Source organism: Sinohyriopsis cumingii, chromosome 6 (assembly GCF_028554795.1).
Source record: "Sinohyriopsis cumingii isolate HCF-2022 chromosome 6, ASM2855479v2, whole genome shotgun sequence".
Taxonomy (NCBI): Eukaryota; Metazoa; Mollusca; class Bivalvia; order Unionida; family Unionidae; genus Sinohyriopsis; species Sinohyriopsis cumingii.
In genome coordinates, this window is record NC_142966.1 from 35,839,341 (window position 1) to 35,865,187 (window position 25,847).

Genomic DNA, 25,847 nt, shown 5'->3' on the forward strand with positions numbered 1-25,847 from the left:
CCCTGAAATCCCTGACGGGAGAGAAGATCACAGACCGTGGGCAACATATGGCCAGATGGGTGGAGCACTACTCAGAACTATACTCGCGAGAAACTTCTGTCACCGATTCAGCCCTCAGCAGCATAAAGAATCTGCCGACCATGGAAGAGCTCGACAAAGTGCCAACCTTAGAGGAGCTCAGCAAAGCAATCGACTGCCTTCCAAACGACAAAGCACCAGGTAGTGACAGCATCCCGCCCGAAGCTATCAAAGGTGGAAAACCAGCATTGATTAAACCACTGCACGAGCTACTTTGCCGCTGCTGCGAGGAAGGAGTAGTCCCCCAAGACATGCGTGATGCCACAATTGTGACCCTTTACAAAAACAAGGGCGACCGCAGTGACTGTAATAATTACAGAGGGATCTCGCTCTTGAGTATTGTTGGTAAAGTGTACGCCCGCATCATACTCAACAGGCTGCAGTTGCTGGCAGACCGTGTGTACCCAGAATCACAGTGCGGCTTCAGAGCAGGCAGGTCGACGACAGACACGATCTTCTCCCTACGACAACTCCAAGAGAAGAGCAGAGAGCAAGGTCAACCACTCTACATGATGTTCGTCGACCTCACCAAGGCCTTTGACTTGGTCAGCAGGAAGGGCCTTTTTGAACTTCTGAGTAAGATCGGTTGCCCCCCAAAACTCCTCAACATGATAATCTCTTTCCATGCAGATATGAAGGGAACAGTCCTGTATGATGGATCCTCCTCAACCTCCTTCCCAATTAACAGTGGTGTGAAGCAGGGCTGCGTGCTGGCACCAACACCTTTTGGGATCTTCTTCTCCCTGCTCCTGTCCTACGCCTTCGACACGTCCACGGATGGCATATATCTACACACCAGGTCCGACGGGAGGCTGTTCAACCTGACACGACTGCGCTCAAAGACCAAAGTGAGAGCTGTGCTCATCAGGGAGATGCTTTTTGCAGATGACGCAGCTCTTGTGGCCCACACCGAGGAAGCCCTCCAGAGACTGGGAGACCGTTTTGCTGTTGCCTGCATGCAGTTTGGTCTCACCATCAGCTTGGAAAAAACAAGTGTCAGCGTGCAAGATACCATCATTGCCCCTTCAATCAAAATCAACGGTGTCACCCTGGAAGCAGTCAACAACTTTACCTACCTAGGGTCAACCATCAGCAACACTCTCTCGATTGATATGGAGCTGGACAGAAGGCTTGGAAAGGCAAACACCATCATGGCTCGATTAACGAAGAGGGTGTGGGAAAAAAACGCGCTGACAGAGCACACCAAGGTCCGAGTCTACTAGGCCTGCGTTCTCAGCACCCTTCTATATGGAAGTGAGACCTGGAGTACCTACATGAGGCAAGAACGCCGGCTCAACTTCTTCCATATACGGTGCCTAAAACGCATCCTGAAAATCAGCTGGCAAGACCGTGTTCCACACAGCGAGATCCTGCAGCGTGCAAGTACCCCCAGCATGTACTCCCTGCTAATTAAACGCCGCCTTCGATGGCTGGGTCACGTCCAACGCATGGAGGATGGAAGGCTGCCAAAGGACATCCTATATGGACAACTGGACACTGGCATGAGAAGAGTCGGACGCCCCTCACTCCGTTTCAAAGATGTGTGCAAGAGGGACATGAAGGCATGCAAACATTTCACCCGATGGCTGGGAAGAGCTGGCGGAGGACCGAGGCACTTGGAGACTGATGCTAAACAATGGCATATCAGTCGCTGATGCGAGGAGAGGCCAGTTGGCGGCAGAGAAACGTAAGAGAAAGAAGAACGCAGCAGCAACCACAGTAACGCAGACTTCCCAGTATGTCTGCACCAACTGCAATAGGGACTGTCACTCACGTATAGGCCTGCACAGCCACAGCAGACGATGCCAACAGAGACAGACAACACCCCAAGGGCGCTATTCGCATGGTCTTTCGAGACCGAGCGGCCAATGATGATCGGATTTGAAAAGATATAGATGACCGTCACAATTTACTCAGTACACAATCCATCCCAAATAAATGTCACTCTAACTCTAGTAATTGAGTGTGTGTGTGTGTGTGTGTGTGTGTGTGGTGTGTGTGTGTGATTTGGACTTTTAACGTAGTTTTAACAATTTTTCAGTCATATCACTACGATGTATGCAGTGTGACAGTTTATAGTGATGTCTAGCACTGGGGCATCATGCCGCAGACATGTAGCTTGGTGACACCAGGCCGACCAGTCCTAACACTAACCTCTTAATGCTGAGCGCCAAGCAAGGCACTGTTAGTACCATTTTTGTAAGTCTTTGGTATGACTCGGCGGGGGATCGAACCCACGACCTCCCGCATCCGAGGCGGACGCTTTAACCACTAGGCCACCGGAGCGGTCAATCTAGTAATTGAAGGAAATGGATTTCAAACTGAGAAATTCCGAGATAAAAAACTTTATAGAATCATTTACCTTGCTATAAAAACTGCATAATACATGAAAAAAAAGATATTACAATTATATTTAGCTATTATCTTCTTTCATATAATTTACTCATCTCACTAAGCTTTTGCAAACAAAATTTACTTTTTAAGGAAAAAGGAAATTTCAAATTTAGTCATTATTCACATTACCATATCATTCAATTTTTGTGTCTAGGATCCTAACGGCAACAAGATCAACCAATGGAGAGGGGTTGAACATTCCAGTGGGGTATTTGAAGGGAAGCAGATCATGTCAGATCAGCCCGTTCTGGGAGACTGGAAAATAACAGTGGTCATGAATGTGAGTTTCTCACCATCATCATCATCGCCATCGTCGTCGTTCTACCGCCGTCTTCTCTATTATTATTATTATTATTATTGCTATCATTATTATTATTATTATTATTAGTAGTAGTAGTAGTATTAGTATTAGTAGTAGCAATAATAATAATAATAATAATAATAATAATATTAGTAGCAGTAATACTTTTAATAGTAGTAACAGTAGTAATGCTAATAGTAGTAGTTGTAGTAGTAGCTATAGCAGTAGTAGTCACAACGTTTCCGAAAGCATTTTAGACTGACCTCTTGTTATCTTGAGCACGGTCGCTTTATGTGTGAATTATTATTATTATTATTATTATTATTATAAATTGTTGGTATTTTTTAAAAACTTTATTCTTTCAAGAATTATTTAAAAATGGCAAACTGTCAGATTCCTTTATATAAAATGTATAGAACCGATTTATTTTTTCGAGACTTGTTGCTGTGTACTGAGACCTTGTTGTTATTACGTAGTGACATCTTAATGTGACTGTGTATTAAGACCTTGCTGTTACTTTGCACCTTAGATCTTATCGTAATTATTTGCCGAAACATCGCTGCTACTACGTACCGAGACATTACTGCTACTATGTACCGAGACATTACTACAACTATGTATCGGGACATTACTACAACTATTTACCGAGACGTTACTGTTACTATGTACCGATACATTACTACAACAATGTACCGATACATTACTGGTAATACGTACCGAGAGGTTACTGCTAATATGTACCGAAACATTACTAATACTACGTACCGAGACAATACTACAACGAGGTACCCGAACATTACCTTACTACAACTATGTACCGAGACATTACTACAAATATGTACCGAAATATCACTACACCTATTATCGAGACATTACTACAACTATGTACCGGGACATTGCTACAACTATGTACCGAGACGTTAATGCTACTATGTACCGATACATTACTACAACAATGTAACGAGACATTACTGATAATATGTACCGAGACTTTGCTGCTAATATGTACCGAGACAGTACTACTATCACGTACCGATACATTACTACTATGTACCGATACATTACTGCTACAAAGGACCGAGACATTACTACAACTATGTACCGAGACAAAACTACTACAATGTACCGATACATTACTGTTACTGTGTACCGAGACATTACTACATCTATGCACCTATACATTTCTACTGGTATGTGCCGAGACATTGCTACAACTGTGTACAGAGATATTACTACAACTATATAAATACACATGTACATACACATTTCTACTATTACGTATCGAGACATTAATATATCTACGTCATGAGACATTTCTACAACTATGTATCTGTACGTTTCTACAAGTACGGACAGATGCATACTACTACTATGAACCGAGACATTACAAAAACTATGTACTTATACATTTCTACAACTACGTACCGAGACATTACTACAACTATGTACCTATATATTTCTACTACTACGCACCGAGATATTGCTACAACTATGTACATATATATTACTGCAACTATGTACCTGTATATTTTTACTACTATGTACCGAGGCATACTAATATTATGTACCTTTACATTTCTGATACTGTGTACGGGAACATTACTACAACTTTTTATATATAGATATCCTCTACTACGTACCGAGAAATAACTAAAACTAAATACCTATACATTTCTACGACTATGAATCGAGACATTACTGCAACTATACATATACATGTCTACTACTACGTTCCAAGACATTAATGCTACTATGTACCGAGATATTACTATGCACCGTGACATTTTGGTACGTGTTTAGGCTCTCATAAACAGTAACAAGAAAAGAGCGAAGACATCAAGCTTTGTAAACTTTAACACATAATTTATTTTCCTAGAAAAACAAAGTAAAAATGGAAAAAAGAACTAATGGTTTTAAGAATCAAATTAAAAAATAATCAAAGAATAATTCAAGAATTTAAAAATAGTAGTCCTAGTAATTTAATATTCTAATAAAGTAGAGTTCGAGTCCTGACAAAAATCACAAATGGAAGGCGACAAAGTATACTGTAGCCAGTATAGGACTGATTATGTCTACAGTTCATTGTTGTACCAAAGAAAATCATATTCCTGTGTTTGAATTTCTAATAAAATGTCCATAAATATATTTGTCCAAGAATTTGGTTTGAGCACTTAAATATTCCAAGAGAAAACAATTAATCTTTTAGAATCCCAAAAATTTGATGAAAAATGAAAATGTAACTCCAGCTGGTCATATAAAAAACAACAACAAAAAAAAACCACACACAAAAAAAAAACAACTTGAACACAAACAGTCAGGTCAAACTTATTTGTGGAAAATGTGAAATTCCAGTAAACATAATTAAACTACTTTAACATGTAATGAAATAAATACATTAAAACTAACAAACAAACAATTAAATTAAATCAAATATAAATTAAATCAAATATACATAACACATTTCTACTGCTATGTACAGATACTTTACTGCTACTTCGTACCGAGACACTGCTACAACTGCGTACCTAGACATTACTGCTCAACATACCGAGACATTACTACAACTATGTACCGAGACATTACCATAACAATATGACGAGACATTATTACAACTATGTACCGAGACATTACTGCTATAACTATGTACCGAGACATTTCTACAATTATGTACCGTGACATTGCTGCTACAACTATGTACCGAGACATTACTGGTACGATATATCGAGACATTTCTGCTAATATGCACCGAGACATTACTACAACTATGTACCGAGACATTTCTACAACTGTGTACCGAGACTTCTTTCCGAAACTTCTTTACTACAACTATGTTCCGTGATAGTATTACTACTATGTACCGAGACATTACTGTTCATATATGTATGTATATATATATATATATATATATATATATATATATATATATATATATATATATATATATATATATATATATATATGATATTTGCTTGAAACGAGTGAATAACGGATATATTTCATCTAGTGGATGAAAAATTCGGTATTTTCACGAGTGTCGAAGCCACGAGTGAAATTACAAGAATTTTTCACCCACGAGATGAAATGTATCCGATATTCACTCGTTTCAAGCAAATATTCTTTTTATTTTATGCTCACATACGTTGGCTACCTCAAGGTTGTGACACAGTGAATTAACAAATTTCTTACGGTAATGTCAGCTGTTTACCGTACATGTTCTGCTGTGCTAAGTGTACCTGCGCACAAAATTAGTTCCACATCAGATTGATAAAAAATTAACTGATATTTCCATAATAACAAACATCAAGTTTCAAGGATAACAGACAGGGATTATAAATAAGAAAACAACCACAAGTAATTCACCAATGTATAAGTAGTTCACTGACAGAAAATCAAAGGGAGGTAAGTATGGTCCGACCCCAAAAAGTAGTTCCTGTAGTGAAAAAATATTATTTTTTCACTACAGTGAAATATCAATATTGTTTTAGAAATTCAACCAATTCACTGCTTAACATAAAATAAAAACGTTATTACTTTTAAGTATTGTCATATAAATGCTATTATGTAACACGTTCCTACTGTGACTATGAACTATATCTCATAAGAATATGCGCGTTGTCATTAGACATATTGTTTTTTGTTGATTCAAAGAAATATGCAGATGTCGTGATGCTTGTTATAACCGATATATTTAAGTTACTAATGCAAGCTGTTATGTTATATTATTGTAGAAAATGAAAGAGGAAAAAACATTCACAGTTGACGAATATGGTAAGTTGCAGACAATGGATTCCACAGTTTTCTTCAGAGAGACTCATTAAAAATATTAATTTGGGAATGAAGGCATTAAATAGTGATTTCAAAACTGTGTCTCCACCTGTCAGCAGAGGCTAATAGCCTGGCTAAAATGGCACAGGACAAACTTGAGTAATGACAGTTCTATTAATTTCTAAAATGAATAGAAGGTAGCCTCGAAGTAAGGCAATTACTATATAGTACCTCCTCCATCATCAATAGACAGCCCATGAAACTAAGACTGATAACTGGGAAAACCCGAACAAACATGCAAGCAAAGAAAAATTAAATCGGCTGCTATGTGGACCATAAATGAGAGTTGTTCATTAATGCAAACAATCATTATAGGTGACGCCTTTAGTTTTACTGAATACCTCTTACGAGCGAAACAAAGTTTCATTCGCACTTTCTTTATCAGGATTTACATTATTTGATGTTTTTAGAATCTTCATTGAAAGTAATACAATATCATACATATATAGATGAACAACTAATGTTATAATCTATCTACTTTATGAATTAATTTTCATCTTATAATTCTGGTTCATTAATATAAATTCATATAAATCAACATAATAGGTCAAGACCTTGAGAACATACATACATGAATAACTACATACGTACATACATAGAAACGTGCATGCATGCATGCATGCATACACACACACATACATACATACATACATACATACATGCATACATACTTACATACATACATACATACATACATACATACATACATACATACACACACACATACACATACATACATACATACATACATACATACATACATTCCGGTTCGTGTGCTTCCATCCATGGAACACATTATTAATTAGTTTTTTTTTTAACTCTCTCTCAATTACTCTCTCTCAATTGCCTTTTTACTTGTATTATATATTTACTTCCATAGAACCTACCTATTGTACAGAGTTACATTCTTTCCTAACGATACTTTAATAATGAACATTTCCTTTCCAGTTCTCCCGAAGTTTGAGGTTACAGTGGGTTTACCGACCTTTGGATTAACAACGAGCGATATATTCAAAGGATCCGTAACAGCCAAGTACAGTCTTTGTTTATATTTGTCTGTATGTCTGTCTCTATGTGATGACCACGAAATGTTTATGTTTTCTTTAACTTAAGGTAGTAGAGATGATTGAAAAGATATTGAAGGTCTTCATGACTTCATGGATGGTTGTTGTCATCGTTGTTATTTCTGTAGTCCTAACCGTTTAGGTTATAATCAACGTTTAAATCAAATAGAGTATCATCATTGTACTTCTAAGCATACTTATCATCCTATCTTATTTCTCTATTGCAATCTTATATACCAGAAGTAAGAGAAAATGGGCATCGTCATACCCGAATCTAAATATTTCCCTTAGTTTTAAACGATATGACGTTTGTGACTACTCTCCCAAACTCTATGAATATTATTATAACAATAACGGCCGTTGATGATGACGATTATTAATATTATTATTACAGATACACCTTTGGAAAACCTGTCAAGGGAAAGGTAACTCTGAGGATAAAGAGCAAGAACAGATCTCAGATCTGGAGTAACGGTCAGCTTACTCCGGCGCCAATTATTGAAAAGACGTTTCCTGTAAGTATATATTTTGCGAGCAATACAGAAAAGGAATTTTTGAAAACTGGCGTGTCATAACAATGTGTATATAAATGGACTGTTTGATATACAAATAAAAGTATTTACTGAAACACTCAGATAGATGTAGCATATACTGTATTATATGAATCATATTTCTAGCATTGTTCTGTGTTGTGCCAAAAGGAATGAGAAAAGATAAATAAATATAAAAGAGAAGATTTCGATTTTGAAAAATAACCACTTGGGTGATGGTGAATGCACATGAACACATCATTTGGGATGGATTTGGTTGACGATTCAAGGCATGCTAACATACTTCACTGGGGTGTATTGAGGTGGATGGTCAAGGGCGAATGACGGATGGATTTAGACATAGTTACTACTATTGTCGCAAAAAAATCTGCAGTTAGTGTGAAGTCTATAAATATGTGAACTCTTCCTGATTCATGTGATTATTACAATTTGAATTCGGTGAAACTTTCTAAAGCCGGTTCTCCTGTATAGCGGCCATCTTTGCAAACAGATCACATGTTTACTTGTTTTAGAGATGTTGTTACTGATTACACTGATCACATGGAAAATAACCCGCCAAAACGTTTGATCCTAGCAGTTGCCGGTTTAGAGGAATTTTATTGAAGCATATGTTAATGTCTTATATTTAATTTTACCTGCCTTGTACCGATTCTTTCAAAACCACACAAATAAAAATGAATCTCAGCAAAAATGTTATACACAAATACGGAATCTTAATACATATATGTTTAGGATTTAAGTCTGATTCATTTGCACACTAAAGGAAATTCAGAGATACGATTATATAATTAAGGGTTATTTTTAAATCAGTGATATTCCTTCTTGAAGATTGACGGTAAAGCCACTTTTGAAGTCACCATGAAAGAGCTGAACGAAGTCGATAACTATCTTGATTACTCCTATGTGACTTTTGAAGCCAACGTAACGGAGACTTTGACTGGTATAACACAGTCTGGATCAGGGGAAGTACAGTTTTTCTCTCGACCAATCAAAATGGAGTTTCCTGAATCTTTACCTAAAGTATTTAAACCTGGAATGAGATATACAGCTTTCGTAAGTTCCATATTCATAATTTTCTATATAAAATCCACATTAGTGGAATTCGTTTTCTTCTAGATGATGTCCAAATTACACAAATTTAAAGATAACGTCCGAGTTATCTTTGAGGTTTTCTTTCTAAATCTGAAATTTTTAATTTGTCGGAAAATATCACTTGAACTTCGTATTTTTGGTACTATTGTTTCATCGTTATATTATCTTTAATCTAAGATGATTATAAATATTCACTGCAATAATGTTATTGTTGGGATTATACAATTTATAACTAATGTGTTAAATACTTAAAATAACTATACCGCATATTTTATTCTAGCATTCTAACCTAATGTCTCAGAATTGCGTCGTAACTACATTATCCTATTTGAAACTTGAATTCATCAACAAACATGTGTGTACTTTGCGTGTAATAGGAGCACATATGGCGACAAAATATTTATATATTTCAATTGTAGCTTAAAGTGTCCCAGCAAGATGGACTTCCTCCTGTCAACCCACAAGGTCAAGTCAACGTCACCGTCACCTATTATATCCCCAGACCCGAACCAACTACAACTACCTCAACGACAATGGCGTCAACCCCAGCTAAACTATTGAATGTGACTGACGCTAATGAAATGGTTATGATGATAAGGCCATCTATTTGGATGCCCTTCATTCCAGATGACGAAACTAAACTCCCAACACAATCGTTTGCTATTCCCATGGATGGCATTATTTCTTTCCCACTGGATATACCAATCAACGTTAAAAGAGTCAGCATTGAGGTAAATTAATAATCCGAAATGTAGGTAAAGCCAACATTATTACTTAAATAAAATTGGTATTGCAATCAGTTATACATGCACATTTCAAAAGACATTTAAGACATTTAAATGTATCTACAACTCTTCATTAACACTTGGAGAGCATTAATTTGCAGAGAGAGAGAGAGAGAGAGAGAGAGAGAGAGAGAATGCGTGTTAAGAGTTTTTATGTACGACAATGGCCCTGCAGAGGATAGAGTACCTGTTACATATTTATATTGCATCACTACTATGGAAATAAACTACGTATGAGTGTAATAAACCCAGCAAGAGCCTAAAAGTTGTATAATTTAATGTTCGTCAACGTTACACATTTAGAGCCTGTACTCCTGAACAGCTTTTTATTCTAATGATGGTTTTGCGACGTTTCATACGATTTTAGAACACTGTGCACTAACTGTTTAAAACTCTAAACAAGAAACTTCCCAAACATACCAGATACAAAACAATTCAGGCACAAAGAATAGTGGATATAAAACAAAGACATACAGTTTCCAATACTATATTTATACATAAGTTTTGAAGATATGAATGTATGTATCTGAATTAAAATGCAGCTGATTTGTTGATAGGTCTAGTTGCAAATGTCTTAGGAATATATTCTAAATTACTTGTAGGCAATCTATGACGAAACCAGCGCATACCTTTCACTGCAAAAGAGTTATTCTCCAAGCAACAACTACATTCAAGTTCGTGTTTTAGATCAGCTTTTGACGGTAAGTACATTACCTCTTTTTTCACTGATGCTGGAAGGAAAGCAAATTAGCAAGTCTTATGCGGTATGAAATGTCAAAAATAAAAATAAATATTTGTACTATTGAGATAGATAGATAGATAGACAGATAGATAGATAGATAGATAGATAGATAGATAGATAGATAGATAGATAGATAGATAGATAGATGGATAGGTAGATAGATAAAAAAAAGGAATTGACCTTCCCCATAGTGTTTCATTTGTAGAGCAAAAATGATAAATTGCTATGATAACCATTACGATCTGTACACATTTTCTTCACGTAATGACGTTTATCCTCTGCAAAGAAGTCTTTATTCGGGCTTCAATTAAATATATTCCTTGAAATGTTTTTCATGTTTTTCAGGCTGGTGGAATGGCTAAATTTGAAATGAAAGCCACTGAAACCCCCAAAACTGTACATTATCAGGTAAAGTCAACATGATATTTCTTTTCTGGTAAATTTTCAGTGATCCGACTAGCAGAAAACTTTCAGGATTCCGGCTAAAGATAAAATATTAAATTAGAATGGAAATTATATGAAAATAAAGCTATTGTGGGCAAACATTAAAGCAATTGACAATATGCCAAAATTCATCATCAGCTAAGAAATGTCATAATTCACATGCTTTTTATTTTTACGATTTATTTATTTAACATAGTTTTGCTCGCCATTTTATTAAGTTTTCTCGTCATAGATACTTTCAAAAGGAAACATCATCAAAACCGGAACAACCACATTTTCTCAAGGGACAGGACAACAAATGCAAGTACTTATGGAATCTTCTATGGCACCAAAGGCAAAGTTAGTTGTTTACTATATCAGGCCCGATGGAGAAATTGTAGCCGATGGTATTAGTTTCAACGTGGAAGGAATTTTCAAAAATAAGGTAAAGTACATCCTAGTCATGTGCTCGTTTAGTCCGATACTAGGATGGTCCATTTTTATTTCCCCTTGTGTTATTTATATCAACCTATGCTGGTTCTTATTCTACTCTTTGTTTTTGTGCTTAATTATTCCTGGATATGTTATATCATAAAATGTATTTCTGGGGACGTTGGAGTAAGATTGTTGTTACGTCCACACTTTTAGTTTTGATTATCCGAAGTATTAATTTAGGAAATGAACTTTACATGTATGCCAATTGTATATTTCCGTGGAAAGGGATGAAGCTGGTGGGCGAACATTACTCACCCCTAACTGTTCCGATTATTGCAGATGTCATCAGAAATATAGAGCTTCTTAACAAATTCATTTAACTAAAATGCGATTTTGGAGTCATAGCTAGTATACTAAAATTTACAGGCCACCACATTCTTTTTCGTCCTAGTAAAATGTTCATTTATTTTCTTTCTCTACTTGCAAGTTAAAGGACTCGTTTTCATAATCAATTTCCATAATAAGCAAATACATAAATATTCACGTGAATTTATTTTCATATTTTTATACACTGCTTGTTTTCGATCCACAGGTTTCAATCAAATTTTCTGATGTGAGGGCACAACCGCAGGATAATTTGACTCTTCATTTAACTGCAGCTCCTGGATCAAATATTAATGTTTTAGCAGTTGACAAGAGCGTTCTTTTGCTTAAATCCGGGAATGACATTACACCAGGACAGGTAAGACCAGCGGAGTGGTTACGCATTACAAGGAAATATAAAATCATATATATATATATATATATATATATATATATATATATATATATATATATATATATATATATATATATATATATATATATATATATAGCGTACCTACATTAGTAGTTAGACAGCTGTGGGCATTGACATATTAGCTTATTATTAGTATATATGGCGCAGAAATGAAGAATGAAGAATGTCATTCATCAATTGAAATTGAAATCTTGTTCATGTTACATATAACGCGTCTGCAGTCAGTAATTACTATTAAGTAAAGAAAATATACGAAGAAAACACATTTTTGTAAATTTAATAAATGATGTTTCTAATATTTGTTGTTACTTAAACATTGGCTTAAGTGCATGAAGTATAATAAAATCAGTGATATATATATATATATATATATATATATATATATATATATATATATATATATATATATATATATATATATATATATATATATATATATATGTGTGTGTGTGTGTGTGTGTGTGTGTGTGTGTGTGTGTGTGATCTTATAACAGGCCCTAAATTCGATTTTTGAATACTTTCTCAAGTATACCGATTATGGTTTATACTGTCTAAATGAAGGATGTTCCGATAAATTTGAACAAGTGGGTGGGTTAACTACGGTCAATTTGCACAAACGGCGACGATAAGTTTGAATGTTATCCGATTTGACTGACCTTTCATAACGTGCGATAATAGCCTCAACATATCTGAGATCAATATTATTCACTAACCTTCATTTACATGACTTTTTTTTTTTTCAAAAAAAAAAAGGTCAAGAAGGAGCTAGAATCATATGACTCTTCTTCCGGTGGAGATTTAGGACCAGTTCCATTCTGGTTATGGCGTTGGCCCATGCCTGCAGGCGGAAACGATGCTAGTGAAGTATTCGATGTAAGATATCCTTTTAATTTCCTTTCGTTCGTGCTACCTTTTCTTCTTTTGCTTAACCATTTATTGAGGCAATAAATCTACGAACCTCAACTAAAATGAAAAAGTAAAAGTCAGTAGTCATTTCATGTATCAGTCGACTGTAAATCTTCCTCAGTGAACAAAACTCATACACAGTCTTAAATGCAATAGAATTACATTTTTGTCATGGAAACATATAGTATTCGTTTTATGCTAGGAAAGATATGTATAGGAATACATTCCTTTGCCAATTTTCTAAACCGATTCTTGCTTTAATGTCTTTGCATATGTTTTATCTGCGGCGATTCTTATACCACATACATAAGATGTCTCTTACTTTGATATATATATAGCAATTATAGAATTAAGATTTAAGATCTGACTGGTGATTGAACACGAATGACAGTCTCAAACTTTTTACGTTTCGCAGAAAACCGGGTTGGCTGTGCTAACAGACGCAAATCTTTACAAACATTTTGAGCGTAAGTATCATTTCAATATCACTAGTCTTTAAGAAAGGGGCTCGAAACCCTTTTTGTCGTCAGTATCGCACGGGCACGTTTATAGCCCAGGTTCATATATACAATAGCACATGTACAAAATCACACATATAAGTGTATTGCTCATTTTTATTTTGCCTAACGTATAATTGTGTCAACATTTAAAATACCTAATGTGGATTATAGATCTCTGTATGACATTAAACACATAAGGTATGATTTATCGACGAATACAATCTGTATCTGTGCTTGTAAATATTGTAGATTGAAAATCTAGTAAAATAAGAGGCAGATATATGCAGATGAAGATGTTTGCTCTTTAATAGCTAAAGAGCAAGACAGAAGAGAAGTTATTCGGAATATAAGTATGTTGGCTAATAAACCCAATGAACTGATTATTAGTAATGTAAAATAAATATTTATAAGTTGCTGCATTTGTATGGGAAAATATGAACGAGTTTTTCTGATGGAAATACTGCACTACCTTGGGAGTGAAGTAATTCCATCCAACAAAACGAGCTCATATCTTCCCATACAATATCTGTAACCTTTTTAATATATGCTCATTTTATTATTCTATCTAAGGCTTAATTATATAAACAAAAATATACTAAAAGAAACAAAGTAACTGAATGTATGCCGTATTCCTAAATAAGTACACAAGCGCAGATTCTTCATTACACATCAACAACATAAATAATGCGCACATAACTCCGCCAAGATAAGTTTGAACTTAGTCGCGCGCTAGACATAACTTAAAATTGAAATTTGGACTCATATTGTAAATGAATGCGCATTGCAACAACTTTTACATTTGATCTGGAATTAATAGATTTTGGTATTTTTGTCAATTCTGCGAAGTTTCGTGATTATGGACTGGATTTATCTGTGCCAATTCTACATGAGGTACATCGGATTTCAGAAGCGTGTTGACATCTGCAAGTGTGCTTCTGTTCTGTCATTGAATGTTTGAAATCATAATGCGGGAAAATATGAAGTCATTCAAATGAAATTATCAGAAAGAGGCTATGGAATATAATGTTCTTGTTTTCATTTTGAGTGCCGTAAGGAGGATGTAATTGCATTTGGAATATAGTCGAAATTACAGTACAATATCGACATGTGTAAACAAGCTTGAGAACCAATGATATGGCTCATGTAATTTGCATTTGCAGCAGTAAGAAACTGCATTTTGAGGAAATTCAGGATGTAAAACTGTAAACATATGTTTTGCCATTCTTATTAGCAGCTAAAGAAGACAGTTTATGCCTTATCACTTGCATATTATTTGAAGGACCAATCAATTTTATGAAATCTCGCGTCTATCACTAGACTAAATCCAACACATTGTATCAAGAAAGTTAACGCGGAATGTGGTAAAGCAGCTGGTATGTGGCAGTCTACGAAACATCCTCGTTAGTTCATTCAGAAACAAATTTAATCAACCAAAACGTAAGGCACCTAATGAATATGTGTACATGATTCGTTTATAAAGTAGCTCCTAATATGCTATTGGGCAATATGAATGCAATATGAAATTCACGTGAGTGCAATATCGTAAAATACTGAACAATGTTCACAATGTAACGTTAACGGAGAAATAAATGAGCATATACTAACCATGTTTACAGTATTTTGCTAATATGCTATTTGACTGATGAGTTTGAATGCTTATCCATGATTACCTCTTATCTTATTCTAACGGACACAACTCCAATTTCTTTTCTTAAAGTGTTTTTATCTTTATCCAAAAGAGCATTGATGATGGCCATGCATGTTCTTCCCGTGCCCATCGATGATGTATTCAGTTTTTCAATTATTGGTGGCCAAATGGATATGGACAATGAACTAAGAATGCTACTTTATTGTAATCTTATCTGCGAAATGTTTTATTTACGCTTGTCATGTTGTGGATTAGGAAATATTAAACATTGAAGAACAGCATCCAAAACTTCAAAAACATGTTAAGTTTAGCATCCGATAATATATACGTATATAAGCATGCTGATGATATATCCGATGCAGTCGATATGAGGATTAAATATATTTGAAATATCTAGATATTGTCTTCGTAAAATTGTCAGAACTAGTGAGTTATTTGTTTACATCAAGCAGGTAGGTGACATGGTAACAGATCTACGATATTAATAACCTTCCAAATCAACACGAATGTAAGTTGGAATGCTATCTTCACACACGAGGGATCTGCCTGAAACAGTTAAAATATTCCATTTAAATAGAAAACCACTGTTATTTAAAATATGATACTGCCTAAAATTAAAAATAATTTATGCATGCAGAATTTAACAGATTTGGACCCCACACAAAACTGTTTATGGAGGGTAGGATAATGACTACAACGATGGCCAGTATTCCGACACTGCGGCAAAGCATAGCTGTAGAAAAGGCTCAGACTGAGGCACCTCCATTGCAGGATTTAAACCCTGTAGAAAGAGTCAGAAGACTGTTTCCTGAAACATGGCTGTGGCAAAATGTACATGCAAAGTATGCTTTCTATTTCGATGTGTACACCTTATGGCCATTCCAGACAGATGGATAGATTAATTGATAATACGTGTTTTTAAACGCGCGATCCCCAGGGATCAGATAGTTTATTGTGTTATTTTGTATTTAGGGATATCAACCAGAATATTGGATCTTGCAACATGGTGCTATAGGTCACTTTAGCATTGAGGCGTATTAATCGCTGGCAGGACGCGTATATAAGGCCGTATCTCTACATCCTCATAGAGCGATGGCAAGGTAAAAGCTGAAAGTTAGTTTTGACTTTAACTATGTGGGAACAAGGGATATATTATACGCAGAATCATGTTGCACTGGATATCTTGTATTTCTCTAGCATTCATACGACGAAAGGTAATGCGAATGTTCTCCAATGAAAGGAGTTTTCCTGAAGGAGCCGTGTCGTTTGCTGCTGCCCCTGTCCCTCCTTCACCAGTGCAAGACATAAAACCTGTGGAAAGAGTACGAAAATTGTTTCCAGAAACATGGGTCTGGTACAATACTGTCGTTAAGTAAGGGTCTTCATTACATCATCACAACGATAGGTAGATGGATGCTGTTATGTTATTAGGAAAACACACGTAAAAAAGAAAAATAACGATCAATGCTTGATGATGACGGAATACTTAGTTAGGAAGGTCATATGCGAAAAAGGTTGCAATCAGTACAACTACAGTTATATCTTATCAATGTGCGTATGGTTCTCATTTATTCGTTCAAGCTAGCTAAAGGGTGTTGTCATTATTATATCCACAAGAACAAAGTATGAATCATTCAAAACATTTCTATGACTCCAGCCTTCGACCCAGTGGAGGTTCTTCCAATGTTTGCAGTGGGTGGAGGTAGAGGAGGTGATGTGATGATGGCAGAAGCTTCCATGCTCGGTTCGGTACCAGATCTTGCGCCACCGGTGCAGGATTTGAAACCTGTTAATAGAGTTAGAAAACTATTTCCTGAAACATGGCTTTGGCAGACTGCCACAGTTAAGTATGTCATTGCTGCTTGTCCGTCTTTGAATGTCATGTGTACATCGCGTTTTGATACCAATTTCTATTCCTTTTTATTTAAACTCATTGTTATTTTCGTGTTTATCCAAAACAGATTATGGCATTAAATCATTCTGGTTTTTCTTTTGTTGCGGCGTTTACATCCGAAATTCGATGGTTTAGTAGCTTCGTGCACATGACATGTTGGGCTGTTTCAGGTTTTTTCAGATAGATGGATGGATGGATAAACTGGATACCACAATTCTGTCTTTTCGATAATCTTCTTTCTCCCACATCTTTAAGCTGAACCTATTTTATACTTTGTAGAAACTTACTGGGATTGATAATATTTGATATGGCTTGATGTTTTTTCGTGTGCTTGTGGATACGTTTGGAAGATGTATCTCTGGTACCAAAACGAACTTTGTGAATATTTTCCTATGCTGTCATTGCCGCCTACCTCATTTTATGAAAGTCACATGCATCTTTAAGCAAGACCTCCATATGGCATTACATTTCTTATCCTATTAATCTTTCTGAATGTTGGACGCAAGTGTTAGGAATTAAAATAGTAAAAACGCGCGACGTTTCTCTTTACGGTCATTATATTTCAGATAGACGCTCCCTTTTCACATTGTTACTTCGTATGTAAAATACAATTTTATATATTCTGTAAACGGAAACAGTTTCTTGAATCATGTTCTTTAATTGCACATTAAATATTGCTGCTTCTGCATTAAATGTTTACATGTATTTGAAGTGACCGCAAGGCCCATAAATGCTACTTTCGTTAGGTACAATAATGCTTCAATGAACCATTTGCACAAGCACAATTTTAAGACACATTTTATAACACACAAGTATTTAAGAAACCTTCCTTTCATGTGTTTTGCCATTATTGCCTTCTTAATGAATGATTAATGTAGTAATCCCTCTATTGACATAGACAAACTTATGTGTTCAGTAAGATTGCTGAATTTAAAACTGAATAGACATTTAAACCCAAATGAAGACAGTCGTTGTGTCGAATTACCACGTATTTTCGACTGAACCCGTACCAAAAGCTGAATGACAATTACTAAAAACATCTTTAATTAATTGAGCTTGAGAAGACTGATTGGCCAAAACAACCAGAATTATTAAATGCTTTAACACAGCAGACACGCTCTACTGACAAAACTGCGTTGTTTAAATGTATCATTGCACCCATTTATAATCGATTCTCAGACAGCAGGAATGAACCAAATGCGAAAGGTATATATTGTTGATCTAGGCATTCAATGCCCCGAAATGTTATTAGCTTCTCATTATGATATATCTTGTATTTCGTGTCCAAAAGTTGATGATTTACGAGAGTGTCCATCTTTGGCAAATAAGATGTAGGACGTCGAATCTGTCTATGAGAAAACTTTTAATCATCATCATCATCTTTATCATCACCATCCTCCTCCTCCTCTTCCTCTTCCTACACCTCCTCATCATCACCATCATCAAACCCATAACCCAAGAGGACGTCGGGGCACCATAGTTTACTTTACAACCAATTCTCTCCATCTTTATTCTCTGCTGCTTTTTGGGAATCTCCAAATCCCATGACTCTACACATCCTTAATATTCTCATCCCACCTCTCGTTTTGTCTGCCTCTCTTTTTGTACACTTGTACTGTACCATGCAAAATTGTTTTAGCTTGTCCAGATGATCTTAAGACATGACCGTACCACTTCAGTTTACTCATTCTTACAGTGGTCACGAGGTCTACTTGGGATCCGATGGCCCGTTGTATCCTGTTGTAAACGTTTTCGTTGGTTACATTGTCAACGTATGAGATGCCCAAGATCTTGCGGTAGTATCTCATTTCGAAGGTTTGAATCCTTCATTATAGACCTGATGTGCGCGTCCATGTTTCACAAGCAGACAGAAAGATGGACATGGTAATCGAGCGCGTCAGCGTTATTTTGGAACCTAAAGGATTATTGGTATCTTTCCATATTGGTCTCATCCTTATTATTGCTAATATTACCTGAGCAATCCTGCAAAGTAGTTCTGGTTTGGAGCCCTCGTCTGTGATAATTGATTCCAAGTACTTGAATCTTGTGACTCTTTACAGCGTCTATCCACTGAACGTTTTTTTTAAAATGGTGCCGTTATTATTGTTTGTTATCAGTTTTGTGTTTTCGGCGCTAATCACAAATACTGTCATCTGTGGAAGTTTATTGATGCACTCAACCAAGTCTGCCAGTTCTTTTTCATCTCCTGCAAAGCCATCAATATCATCTGCGAAGCGAAGGTTATGATTGACTTTCCTCAGATGTTGACAGTGCCATTGTGGTCATGCAAGGCATCCTCCATGATCCTTTCATGGAAAATGTTAAAGAGTGTAGGTAACAGTATACATCCCCCTCTGACACCAACTGTTGTTCGAAACCAATCTCCTCTGCAGCCATTGATGATGGCAGTACTGTTGGATTTGTCATTCAGGTGATCAACAACCTACACCAGGTTTGAGCTGATGCTGTACTTCTTCATAAATCTCCATAAGGCCGCATGCAGTACCCTATCAAAGGTCTTTTTAAAATCAATAAAGACGTAGTAGACATTCTTCAGATGCTGAATGTATTTCTCGCAAGAGAGTCTGAGATTGAAGATTTTGTTCTGTGACACTTCTTCCTGCTCTGGAAGCCGGCTTGCTCTTCATCAATAATTTTCTCCGCTTGAGGCTTTAGCCTTTTGAGAATTATATTCAGCATGACTGATCGGGTGACTGACCACACTGATGGTTCTGTAGTGTTGGCATAGATGTAGGTGTCTTTTCTTGGGTTATTTGATGACTGAGGATTGAGTGTTTGTGGTGGACCATTTTCTTGTCGGCCATATCTTGTTGCAAATTGTTGTCATTACTGTGACTACCTCTTCTCCTCCTGTTTGAATTTGCTCTGCTCGTATGTTATCAACGATAGCAGACATTCCTTTCTTTAGTGACCTAACTGCAATTTATACTTCTTCATGAAGAATAGGGTTATGATCAATTTCTTCTGCCTGAGGGAAATTGAGTACTGCTAGATCTCCTTGGGTCTTATGATTGCACAATTCTGACTCAAGGTTGGTGTCTTGGCTGTCCGGGGTTATCAAAGGTGCAAATTTACCAACTATCACTGCTTGGAAGGCTTCTGCGACTTTTGGATCTTTCAAGTTTTGAAGATCAAATCTGACTCTTGGTTGGTTAGGCGTTTTAACAATTTTCAGGTGGATGCGAAACGTTTTCATTAATAAATCAAGGTCATTGCCAATATCTGCTCCTGGAAAACTTCGTATTCTGGTGATATTCATAGAATTATTTTTCACTAAGACGTAGTCAGTCTGGTGGTGGTGTTGTCCATCTGGACTGTGCCAGGTCCATCTTCTAGATGCTTTGCGAGGGCCGAACGAATTGACAAGCACAAAGAAAACTTAAAGGATTTTAAAAAATCACTTTTAGAGAATTGAATGTGTAGTATAATACATAACTTTGTATTTTGCTTCGCCAGCTTGCGTTCAACCTCATTTCTCGTTAATGTTAAGAAGTGGTCAAATGGAAGATGACTTATCGGAGCTGGTTGTAGCCTCTGCTCTAACAGCCCGAGATCTAAAACCCGTGGAAAGAGTCCGAGCATACTTTCCTGAAACATGGCTCTGGCAAAGCACTACCGTTAAGTAAACTTAAACTAGACACTACAGTAGGATGTTATTATTACACCAATCGTCAAAAGCTTGAGGGATGGGCAAAACTCGCTGTATTTGTTGAGAGACAGCAATAAAAATTATGGAATCTTTGAAAATCATTGATATTAATCCATGCTAATATATTTTATTTTAAGAGACATAATACACTCAATTGCTTAAACGTATACCCAGGCTTAAGGATGATTCTATTTACAGTACTTAATTATATAAAAAGAGCAATTGGTTATGAACGACTCCAACCTTAAATCTAAGACTGGCATAACTGATGTTAGCGATGAGAGCGGTGCTGGTCATGGCCTGGTGATATCATAGGCTGCCATATTCGATTTGGCTTGAGATCGCATGTCATCAACACAGAATTTAAAACCCATTGACAAAGTTAGAAAACTCTTTCCAGAAACAAGAATGTTCATGAATTCCAGTGAATGTTTCTATTTTACGGTTTGATTGGCACACTGTTTTCATTATTCTTTTTCCTATTCCTTTGTGCAACTTGCCAATGGTTTGGTGAGACACCAAAACTACTACCACTACTGCTACTATTAATACTACTGCTGACAATAATAATTATTCTTCAACTTAGCTTTTCATTTACAACACGTATGATTAGCTATCATCGGTTTTATGTACCTCAAACAATGGACCTGTTTATCTGAGGCGAGGCAAGGTACCTTGTTTAATGATCCTCGAAACATCCCTTCGTAATTTATAATCGAACTCTCCACATATCGGCTGTGAGTCGTAAGTTGTACCGATTTATGTATGATGTTCCTATTTGATATCTGTCAATTCATCTGTTATGTTCATATAGATCTATCTCTTGTATTTAATCAGGCTTATATTCGTGCGTTTTACTTGTAAAATTAATGGCTTAACAGTGTCTTGCAAATAACCTTTCTTTGAACGCTTTCTCAAATCGAATCACATAGGTGTATAGATGGACAAGTCGAAATATTTTTTTTAAACAGAACAACTGTTATTTAAAATTACATACTGCCTATGATGAAATATAAATTATGGATACAGAATTTAACAGATTTGGACCCTACCCAAAGCTGTGTTTGGAGGGTAGGATACTGACTAAAGCGATGACCGATATTTCGACACTTCGGCAAAGCATGGCTGGTTCATACTGAAGTACCGCCAGTGCAAGATTTAAACCCAGTAGAAAGAGTGAGAAGATTGTTTCCTGAAACATGGTTGTGGCAAAATGTACATGCAAAGTATGCTTTCTATATCGATGTGTACACCTTATGGCCATTCCAGACAGATGGATAGATTACTTGACAATACGTCTTTTACAAACTTGCGACCTACAGGGATCAGACATTGTACTGTGGTATTTTGCACTTAAGGATATCAGCCAGAATATTGGACTTTGCAACATGGTGCTAAAGGTCTATGTTGCGTCGAGGTGTATTAATAGCCGCCATGGCGTATCTCTACATCCTCATAAAGCGATGGCAAGGTAAAAGCTGAAAGTTAGTTTTGACTTTAACTATGTGGGAACAAGGGATATATTAAAAGGAAAATCATGTTACACTGGATATCTTGTATCTCTCCAGCTTTTATAGGACGAAAGGTAATGAGAATGTTCTCCAATGAAAGGAATCTTCTAGAAGTAGGAAATAATGTGTCGTTTGCTGCTGCCCCTGACCCTCTTTCAGCAATGCAAGATCTGAAACCTGTTGCAAGAGTACGAAAATTGTTTCCAGAAACATGGGTCTGGTGCAATACCATTGTTAAGTAAGGATCGTCATTAAATCAATCAGCACAACGCTAGGTAGATGGATAGGATTATGTTACTAGGCAATAACACGTGGAGCAGAAAAATAACGATTCATGCTCGATGACGAGGAGTACTTAATTAGGACGGTCAGTTGCGAAAAACAGGCTTGAATAAATGGAACTACAGTTATATCTTTTTAATATTTTCATTGGTTCTCATTTATTCGTTCCAATTAATTGAAAGGTGTTGACATTGTTATATCCACAAGAACAAAGCATGAATCATTCATCACATTTATATGACTCCAGCCTTCGACCCAATGATGCCACTTCCGATGTTTGCTATGAGAGGAGATGTTGCCATGCTCGATTCGGCCCCAGACCAGGTGCCACTGGTGCAGGATTTGAAACCTGTTAATAAAGTTAGAAAACTATTTCCTGAAACATGGCTTTGGCAGACTGCCACAGTTAAGTATGTAATTGTAGCTTGTCCATATTTTGAAGATCAACAGCCCATTTTCATATTTATGTCTTTTCTTTTTATATGGAAACTTTTTCCTATCGGCACAACTACGAACAACTCTCTTTTGATTCATTTTTGTGTTAATTTATCTCAGACGATTTTTTAAAATCATTTTGTTATTTTGAGGCATTTGCATCCTAAATTCGATGGTTTAGTAGCGTCGTGCAATTGACATCTTGGGCTGTTGTACGTTTATTCAGATAGATGGATGGATGGATAAATTAGAACAACGATTGTATCTTTTAGATAACCTGTTTTCTCCCGCATATTTAACATGTACCTAATTTATAGTTCGCAGAACATTACTGGGATCGATAATATTCTATAAATGACTTGATGGTCTTCCGTGTGCTTGTGCTTAATTATGGAAGATGTAGCTCTGCTATAAAAATTAGCTTTCTTGATCATCCCATATGCTGTCATGACTGACTACCTAACTTTGCGAAAAAAAAACCAGCGTCTTTCAGCAAGATTTCCAAATGGCAATACAATGTTTGTCCTATTAACTTTTCTGAATGTTGGAGGCAAGCCTTAGGAATTTAAATAGTAAAGACGCGAGGCATTTCTCTTTAGGGTCGTTAAATATATAAGTGAGACTCTCCTTTATCATTCTTTAAAAATACACTAATGCATTTTGCAAACTGAAACATTTTCTTGAATCGGGTTCTTTAATTCCACACGAAATAGCACCACTTAACGCAACGTTTGCACGGTTGTGTGTTTGAAGTGAACGCAATGGCCATGAATCCGGGTAGTGATCGCAAGGCGAATGAATCAGGATAGTGACCGCAAGGCCAATGGATCAGGATAGTGACCGCAAGGCGCACGAATCTGGGTACTGCAAAATAGTTACATGTTATAATGCATCATTGAAAAATTTGCATGTTCACATCTCTGTGATATAAACCTCACTACTTCATCCAACGACGAGAGGGATATTACATTTATTAGCATAGGCCGTCATGGCTCACCACAGTCTAGATGTTAAATCACATTTAGTAAAATACCAGCATTTGAAAAACATTCTTTTCGTGTGCTTATGATATTATTGCCTTTTTATGATCGATTGAAGCAGTAATCCCTGACTGAATTAGACAAAAATACGTCTTTACTAAGATTGCTTACTTTAAACATGAATAGACGATACTCCCAAATAAAGGTTGTCCTGGTGTCGAATTACCACGTATTTTCGACTGAATCCGCACTGAAAGCTGAACGACAATTACACAAACGTCGTGATATAATTTAACTTGAGAAGAATGATTGGCCAAACAGCCAGAATTGTTTGTGTTCTAACACACTCTAAATGTATAAATGCACCCTATTGAAATCGATTCTCAGAGAGAAGGAAATAACCATATGTGAAAGGCATATCTTTTTGACCTTAGGCATTCCATGCCCCGAAGTGTTATTATCTTCTAGGTAGGATATATCTTGTATTTTGTGTCCAAAAGATGTTTATTTACGAGCCTGTCCATGTTTGACAAAAAGGATATAGGACGTTGTATTTGCCGATAAGAAAAGGATATAAAACAAAACGGTTATGAGAGTGCTAATTGTGCAGTATAACATGGAATTTTGTATTTTGCTTCGCCAGATCTCATACAACCTGAATTCTCGCTAATGTTAAGAAGGGGTAAAGTGGAAGATGTCCTATCGGAGCATGTGGTAGCCCCTCCTCCGACAGTCAGAGATCTAAAACCCGTGGAAAGAGTCCGAACATTGTTTCCTGAAACATGGCTCTGGCAAAGTATTACCGTTAAGTAAGAGTTCTCATAAACTAAACACAAAATAGGATGTCATTATTACACTATTAGACTAAAACATGCGAGATGGAAAAAAACTCTCTCCACTCGTCGATAGACAGTCATGGAAAAATAAGGAATATTTGGTAAACATTGATAGGAATCCATGCCAATTTATTTTATTTCAAGAGACATAATACACTTAATTGCTTAACACATACCCACGTTTAATGATGATTCTATTTTTTCAGTACTTAATTTAAAAAGAAACAATTGGTAATGAACGACTCCAACCTTAAATCTGAGGATGTCATAACTGATGTTAGCGACAAGAACGGTGCTGGTCATGGTCTGGTGTTATCATGGGCTGCCATATTCGATTTAGCTTGCGATCGTATAGCACCAGCACAGGATCTAAAACCAATCAATAACGTTTGAAAACTCTTTCCAGAAACAAGAACGTCCCTGAATTCCAGTGAATGTTTATATTTTATGGTTTGATTCGCGCCTTGTTTACCTTATTATTTATCCTATTCTTAAGTGCAGCTTGCCAATGGTTTGCTGCGACACCAAAACTACTACAACTACTGCTACTATTACTACTACTGCTGACAATAACAATAATTCTTTAACGTTGCTTTACATTTACAACATGTATGATTAGCTGTCATCGGCTATTTTAACCACAAAGAACGGACCAGTTTGTCTAATGCGAGGCAAGGTACCTTGTTCAATTATCTT

General features: G+C 36.3%; 1 protein-coding gene across 7 annotated transcripts in view; it reads left to right on the forward strand.

Moving 5' to 3' along the window:
* Positions 1–25,847, forward strand: part of LOC149796714 (CD109 antigen-like) — a 58,928-nt gene that overhangs the window by 12,308 nt on the left and 20,773 nt on the right. For 3 of the 7 annotated variants that reach the window (XR_016421728.1, XM_089961345.1, XM_089961346.1), the window contains exons 7-19: positions 2,627–2,752; positions 6,502–6,541; positions 7,547–7,631; positions 8,057–8,177; positions 9,042–9,266; positions 9,725–10,036; positions 10,693–10,791; positions 11,178–11,240; positions 11,509–11,700; positions 12,283–12,432; positions 13,243–13,362; positions 13,811–13,862; positions 16,181–16,385. Coding sequence is in view for 6 of the 7 variants with exons in the window: in XM_089961345.1 (XP_089817471.1) it covers positions 2,627–2,752; positions 6,502–6,541; positions 7,547–7,631; positions 8,057–8,177; positions 9,042–9,266; positions 9,725–10,036; positions 10,693–10,791; positions 11,178–11,240; positions 11,509–11,700; positions 12,283–12,432; positions 13,243–13,362; positions 13,811–13,862; positions 16,181–16,385 (1,790 nt within the window). In the remaining variant the exon portion in view is untranslated. Of the gene's footprint in view, positions 1–2,626; positions 2,753–6,501; positions 6,542–7,546; positions 7,632–8,056; positions 8,178–9,041; positions 9,267–9,724; positions 10,037–10,692; positions 10,792–11,177; positions 11,241–11,508; positions 11,701–12,282; positions 12,433–13,242; positions 13,363–13,810; positions 13,863–16,180; positions 16,386–16,740; positions 16,916–17,200; positions 17,391–23,147; positions 23,311–24,958; positions 25,125–25,847 lie in introns of all 7 variants that reach the window. The other 4 variants (XM_089961349.1, XM_089961348.1, XM_089961351.1 and 1 more) reach the window with 4 other exon arrangements.